Consider the following 7,403-nt stretch of genomic DNA (forward strand, 5'->3'; position numbering starts at 1 on the left):
TTCATACGGAAGAGATGAGTCAAAACAAAACCCATACATTTTTTTTTATCATTTTTTTGTAAAAAAAAAAAAAAAGAGAGAGAGAGAAAAACGATAAATCAAGAAAATTTAAATTATTGAGTGTCTTTTAATTTATCATGTGATTAATTGATTTATTGTTTATTGTGACAGGCCTTGTTATATAGTGATATATTTCAAGAAACTTATATTAATTTTGAACATTATCGGTTATAGCTACTAAAAGCCAATGTTCAGGTTCTGTCAATCAGTATAAAATGTGTTTTATACCAAAAGGTTTACTTGATACTTTGTGGAGGCTTTTCTTGCATGAATTACTGGATCAATGTGGCATAACATGGAGGCAAGCCGCCTGTGGCTCTGCTGTTGTGTTAGTTGAGCCCAGTTTGCAGAAACATTCAGCAAGTCAACATCTTGCGTTCCTCATCTCATCTTATATTTTCTCTATGGGATTTTGTTCAGGCTACTTTCCTGGGCAGTCAATCACACTTAGTCAGCATTTGTTTTAACTTCCACCTTTTTCCATCACATTTTTGAATTCAACTTAACTTTAAGTTAAATTTATTTGGATGAAGCACAAACAGTTGTTGCCCATGTCTTGGATTGTGACTCTTGAAGCACAGAGTCTAGCCACAGCCCACACTTGGTGAATCTACCTCACACGTTTGCATGGGCTTTGCTTCACAGGCTTCTTAGTGCTATTGTTATTATCACTGTTATTTGAACAACTTTTTATACCACAGCTTTTCCTTCCACTGAACTTCCCATTGGTACACTATGTGACAACACTCTGTAAACCTCTTCACCAGTGACACTTTGTGGCTAATGCTGCTCATGTAGCATGTCAGTGACTTCACCTGGAGAATTATCAACAATCAACAATCTTGTCTATGATTCTATTCATTGAACATGTTTTTCGGGAAGGTGATATTTTTGTGCTGAAAATTTATTGGTGTTTTTTTTTTTTATCTGTTTCCATTAGCTATAAGCCATAATGTTCACCATTAACAGAAAAAAGCATGTCAAAATACAACCATGCATTAAATCTATATTATTTCATTTCAGTAATCTAATTACTAAACATTTCAGAAATATTCTAATTCACCTGTAAAGTGTTGGTAAATTTCTTGGCTGTTTTGATTCTGAACTCTTACATCCTGTCTATGACAGCTGCATTGTGAACATTTCTGCCTTCAGCCTGTCCCAAACCCAGTCATCTCCTGAGAGAAAAATTAATCTTGTTCCTCGCCCTTCACTCCCTCTGCGCTCCTAAGCTCTCTCAAAGCCTGGTTTGCTTTCCCGCCGCTGCAGCGCCGGGCGGGGTGTTACAGTAGATTTAACTCTAGCTGGTTGACCAGTAGGAAGGAGAGTTTAATTTTCCTTTTTTAGAAATCCATTAAGGTTGACAGAGCTGTCACACCAGGTGGACGAGGAGTTCCTGTAGATGGTTTTAAATTGATGTTATCTTTTCGCTTACTTTACATCTAACGTTTTTGAGCAGCCTCCTCACTGGTTAGGACATTTCTCTTTGCGCCTTGTGCTTTAGTCACCTAAATATTGCGTAATTGTTAGGTATTTAACTTAGTCATTACAGCAGCCTAAATGTGTATTTGTCTTAGTATAAACATTTTTCTTCTTTCATAGTTTCACTATTTAATAATTCCTATAAGCTATTATTTAATATGAGTGTTGCATGTTTTTATAAAACTATCTGTCTGTAGAAATTTACCTTTTCTGTATGATTAAGACGATCGCCTCAAGGATATGATACTATATTGCTGGACTCTATTTATAGTACTGTGCCGTCTCTGTAAGGTGCGCATCTCCCTCCAGTGGCAAGAGTTCAGAAAAACACAAACTGAAATGTTAAGCCATGCCCAAAAAACCCCCAAAAAACAATAAATCAGATAATTTAATGCTAGAAAACAGATATTCTGTTGTGTGTGAAAGAGCCGCTCTTGTTTGCTGTGAACGCTTGTTTTTCTTTGTGTTTGCATTAACTCATGCCCATCTTTGTATGTGTATGTTTGTTTTTGTCTATGATTGCTGCTTCCATATTCCAGAGAGTTCTCTAAGGAGAGAGAGAAAGCTAAAGCTCGAGGAGACTTCCAGAAGCTGCGTGAGAAGCAGCAGCTGGAGGAGGACCTGAAGGGCTACCTGGACTGGATCACTCAGGCTGAAGATATTGACCCTGACAACGAGGACGAGGCTGAGGAGGGGAGCAAGAGAAACCGTAAGCAACCGTCCTCTGCTTCCTCTCTCTCACAAGAACATTGCTGAACTTGGATTGTTAAGGAAAATATTCAGGAGCATTAATTTTTTTGTTGGCATGAAAGCTTTGGGCTTCACTTACGGAGTGGCACATTTCCTGGTGACCAAATTAACTCTTTGCGCTAAAACCTACAGGCAAGCGAGGCTCTTCAAACACAAGATGTGCAAAGAAAAAGCTGAACTCAGGATGTTAGAAAATGACCATCAGGTAGAATAAAATAAATCACATTCTTTTAAATTTATTTGCCAATAATATATAGTTAAATTAAAGCTTACACACTCCTGAATATTTTCAGGAATTTAAAAAAGTGTGTTGCTGTCAGCTCAGCTTCATAATCATCACAATTATTTAAGAAAAGTCTCCAAAAATATTTTGTAAATATTTGAGGTGTTTTCCAGAGCATTTAACTAAATATAGAAAATAACTGACATTACTAAAGCAAATAATGCTGTCTTTGAGTTTTGCTTTAAGGCCCTTTTACATTTCCACAGCTAATCTTAGGACTTTTTTAGACCAGTGAGTTTTGCTTGGGCTAAATCTCGACAAACTATATAATCCCATCAGAGAGGAAAAAATCTGACAAATGACTTTAGCAGAAGAAAAACTCTCAATCCAGATCTTCTTTCTTTAAGTTCCAAAACATGATGCAGAAGTGACAACATGCTTTGGCCTCACCTCATCTTTGATAATGGTGATTACAGCTTATTGCGTCATTTGCATATTCATTCATGAGCTCCAACTGCGATTGCCACACCCATTGCTCAGTTTCTCATTCTATATTACTTTTCAAGTTTCACATGCAGCGTTACTCTGAATATTTTCCCAGAAGGCTGATGTTCCACACCTTTTTCTGCTCAAAAATCCCATCTTCATCCAACTTCACGTGTCAGTCGGTTCTCCATGAGTCCCTGCAGCTAACATGTTCGCATGTTAGTCCAGGTCCTCGTCACTTCCAGATGCTTCCTGTGACTAACTGCTCTCCGTTGTTGTTCTTCTGCCCTACTCAGTGTCTGCAGTCCAGTGTGACTCCTGCTGCTTTTGTCATTGTTGGATATTGATATTTTGAATACTGTTGTTGTCCTGTGGTGCTTGTCTGCTCTGACCCATTTTGATAGCAGCCCATTCTCGCCCTCCCCATGTCCCTCTGCTGTGCCGTTGTGTCTGAATGCATGGGGGCTTGCATGCATTGCACATGAAGGGGTGACTCTGGCTGACCTCACCGAGAAGAAGAAAGGAAGGTTTGGGTGGTTCAGCCAGTCGTCCGACACTCATGGTAAATCCTGTGGTTCTCCCTCCAGTGTTCTCAAGCTTAGTGTGTCTGTGTTTGCCCAATCTGTATGTGTCTGTTGTTTTTATCACATGATGTAAATAAATAACCTGTGCTGATATTTAGTAACAGTTTTAGGTATGGATTGTTCTTGGAAAATGCTGAATTACTGAAAATAGCATGGTATCCCTACAAAACAAATGAAAAACAAATTATCTCTGGTGATCTGCTACCTCACAATATATAACAATACTTTTTATTCTTATCCTTTAGTCTCTTGTTTTTTTTGTATCTGTTGGTGAAACAAACTCTCTTTAGTTTCTTAAAAAAAGAGTGTTTATTGTAGAATAAAGACAGAGAATATGCTTGAAAACTCATATTTTACATCCCGGCCCTTATTTTTTAGAAAGGGAGAGAGATAGTTTTCCCCTTTTGGATGGGACACTTATTTTTATATGTTAAAAATAACTTTCTTAAATGGGATATTTATACACAGATACATGCTGTAACACAAGCTAAGATCCAATCTCATAGCCAGATGGCACAAATTGGAATTACATTTCTTAAATGATTATAGTAAAAACCCGAAAGCGTTGAAAAGATGAGTGGCTGATATTACTTTGCGCCATATGCTGCAGGCTCAGGCGAAATGCAGTTCCTATTAACCAAAGCATATCAAGATAATTAGGGTACTTTATTCATTCTACCTTGAGGGGACATGTTGCGGCCAGATGTCTTTGAGATAGATAAAACTTTTAAAACCTCTAACCTTTTGCTGCTGATGCTGTAAAGTCAGTTGTATAAACACTAACCTTAAGCACAGCTCCTCAATTTACATACTGACAACACGGATCGTTTTAAATGCATCATTATAAGCTTTGATACTGATTCCAGTTTCCAGTTTTTGAAAAGCTTTGGCCTTGTGATATCAATTCTGACAGATTCTGATTTCTTTCCTTTTTAAGAACTATTATTTAAGACTATATACAGTAGAAACAGCTTTAAAAGTACATTCCTTTTTATTTAAGTGGCTATGGTTTACATAGAGCTTTGTCACTGAAAAAAAGAGTTTTGCTAATACTTTGAAACATTGACAAATGAGTTCAGTCTTCCAAACAGCCTTCACTAACAGTAAGTTGTGCTGTTAGTGTGGTTAGCATCACAAAAATAGCATCCTTCTTTTTTATTCTGGGAATATGCAAAATGTTGACCCTTATCTTAACTGTGAGATTTCCAAAAGACTCCCGAGTTTTCCAAATCCAGCATGTTCCATAAAAGATAGAAGGTGAAGCCCTCATACAGCCTTCCTGCTATCTGCATAACGTTTTTCTCTCAAACAGCTTGAATGAAAATACCGTTTCATCTCTGCTTCCTCTGACTTCCTTTAAACTCCTCGCTGGAGCTAAAAATAGCTAAATTAGGTCCTTTTTAATTAGTAATATCACTAAAGATTGTAGATGTTGTTATCAACTCGACACAATGCATTCACTGATTGGGAATAAAATTGTATTTTTGAGATTTCAGCAATGTGATCCACAGTCAAAACTTTTCAAGATGAAAATTTCCTCGTGTTTTTTTTTACTAATAATAGAACTATATTACTTATAAAATCAGCACAGACTGATTTACTGTATGTTTGTCACTGTGCATGGTTTACTACTGGACAGCCTAAAGAGTACACCTTCACTTCCATATCCTTTCCCTTAACCTTACATGTCAGCCAATAAATGAGACTGTTTTTTTTTGTGATAATAGTTCTGTGCACAGTAGCAGCCACTTAACATACTTAACACCGTGTGCCCTAGTTTAAAAGCAGAAGTCTGAATATGGGAAACGGGGCTAAACCCAGATCACGACTCCAGCAGCCAGCACTGTTCTCAGAGCTGAAATCTGTCTGAAAGCTCAGCAATCAAAGACAACTTCCCCACATAAGCTCAGCAGAAGCACCTGAATTTAAGAGCCGAGACATTTCACACGACTCATCGAGTGTCGCCACAGTCTGTCTTTATATCATAGTAAATCAAGTGTAGCAGCATTTCAAAGACAAGTGATAGGAGCTCCAACCTACTCTCTCCAATGTCTTCCATGTTATTTTTATTCGTTTATTTTTTTTAGTATTGGTTGTCCCTGGTACAGCAGCTGTGTATTTGCCTGTAACATGACTGCCTTGCAGCGCCTTCAGGATGATACTGATGATGACAGAAACACAGCTGCTCCTTTTTGTCTCTATGGATGCTCTTGTTGCACAGAGATCTTTGACTGTCTTCTATTTACTGTTCAGCAGTGATTGAACACTTTCCAGATTTTATGTAAACTTTAAGAATTACGTGGATTAAGAATTTTATTTCTGTTTGCACTTTTTGGTGTGGTTTGTATGATTTAAAAAAAAAAAAATCAGCATGTGATTTTATAGTTGCTAATGGTTGTTCTGTGTGCTGCTGCAGCGAGCGTTCCAGCCAGTGAAACAGAGTCTGTGAACACCGAGAATCAGAACGTGGAGGATGAAAAGACACCCTGCTGTGGACCTTTGTGGTCAGTACAGAGCAACCTGCAGCTAGTCCACATTGCTTTAAACCTTTAACTCGCAATGGGATTTCACAACTTTTATCTCTCAGTACTCCTAGCAGTTTTTTAAACTAATTTTTGTTTTTTCTTTCAGTCAGAAAATCTCAAAGTCAAAGTTCAGGTCAGTATATGTTTTAGGTACATCTTCTAGTGTACAAAGCTTCTGGTATAAGTTGTGATCGTATGTGACTATTAGCCTGTTAGCGGCTCTTGCTTTACTTTATACATAATAAGTTTCTTTATTTTCTGGGGATGATAAATTAGCAGCTTTCATAAGGTCAGCATGTACCTTAAAGTATTTTTATAGAAAAGCCTTACTCCGTGTTTTTAGCTCATTTGCTGTTCAGTATGACTTGCAAAATTTTACTCACACAGTCCCCTTGAGGCTTGCGCTGTAGTATCAAGACTGCATGGTGTGTATTTTCTTAACTTAAGGTTTTATTTATCATACCCTCTCCTCTTGTAGTCGGCGCTGGCGCCGCTGGAACAGGTTCTGCCGCAGGAAGTGCCGTTTGGCTGTGAAGTCGGTACCTTTTTACTGGCTGGTCATCATCCTGGTGTTCCTCAACACGCTCACCATCTCATCGGAGCATTACAACCAGCCTCTGTGGTTAACACAAGTTCAGGGTACGATCTGCATGCATAGACATGTCTGTCTTCTAACAAGAACCACATCACTACTTTTAAATTGTTTGGGGGAGATTTGAGGATTTTTTATGATAATCTGGGTAACTGTTTTATAAATGCTTTCTCCAACTGAGAAAAACAGAGCAAATAATACAAAGTAGAGATGATGGACAATATATAGTAGAGGATGAGAAACATGAAAAACAGAGAGGGATGAAAAGATTAGGATGGATGGAGGATGAGATAAATAGGGATTAGAAATAACAGAGATAATAGGGGAGGAATGAAGTTCGTACAGATGTGGGATGAGAGGGATGAGGAAGATAAGGATGAAGGTGTGAAAGAGATAGAGATAAAATAAGGGATGGAGGAGGGATGAAAGAATGAAAGGCTGGGAGAAAGAAAGGTTGAGTTCAAACGATTGTGATAATCACTGCTAGCCAGGTTAGCCCGATACAACAGCTTGGGTAACAATGATGTGGGTGTTTAATTTGTCATATCGATCTACACTCAGCTGTGCACCGGCCTACACTGAACTCAGTCTAATTGTGTTTATGTACATTTTTGATTTGCTTTTTTTTTTTTTTTTTTTTTTTTTTTTTTTTTTCGTCTTTCTCCTTTTTTTTTTTTTTTTTTTTTTTTTCACCAAACACT

General features: G+C 37.7%; 1 protein-coding gene across 16 annotated transcripts in view; it reads left to right on the top strand.

Annotated features, from left to right (window-relative positions):
• cacna1da (calcium channel, voltage-dependent, L type, alpha 1D subunit, a) overlaps window positions 1-7,403 on the top strand; it is an 80,196-nt gene that overhangs the window by 31,573 nt on the left and 41,220 nt on the right. For 12 of the 16 annotated variants that reach the window (XM_015028731.1, XM_015028730.1, XM_015028733.1 and 9 more), the window contains exons 9-13: window positions 2,082-2,251; window positions 3,489-3,563; window positions 6,002-6,089; window positions 6,217-6,243; window positions 6,589-6,749. In XM_015028731.1, coding sequence (XP_014884217.1) covers window positions 2,082-2,251; window positions 3,489-3,563; window positions 6,002-6,089; window positions 6,217-6,243; window positions 6,589-6,749 — 521 coding nt within the window. The remainder of the gene's footprint in view (window positions 1-2,081; window positions 2,252-3,488; window positions 3,564-6,001; window positions 6,090-6,216; window positions 6,244-6,588; window positions 6,750-7,403) is intronic. The other 4 variants (XM_015028737.1, XM_015028745.1, XM_015028743.1 and 1 more) reach the window with 1 other exon arrangement.

Source organism: Poecilia latipinna, unplaced genomic scaffold, assembly GCF_001443285.1.
Source record: "Poecilia latipinna isolate Pla-1442-1.1 unplaced genomic scaffold, P_latipinna-1.0 Scaffold133, whole genome shotgun sequence".
NCBI classification, from domain to species: domain Eukaryota; kingdom Metazoa; phylum Chordata; class Actinopteri; order Cyprinodontiformes; family Poeciliidae; genus Poecilia; species Poecilia latipinna.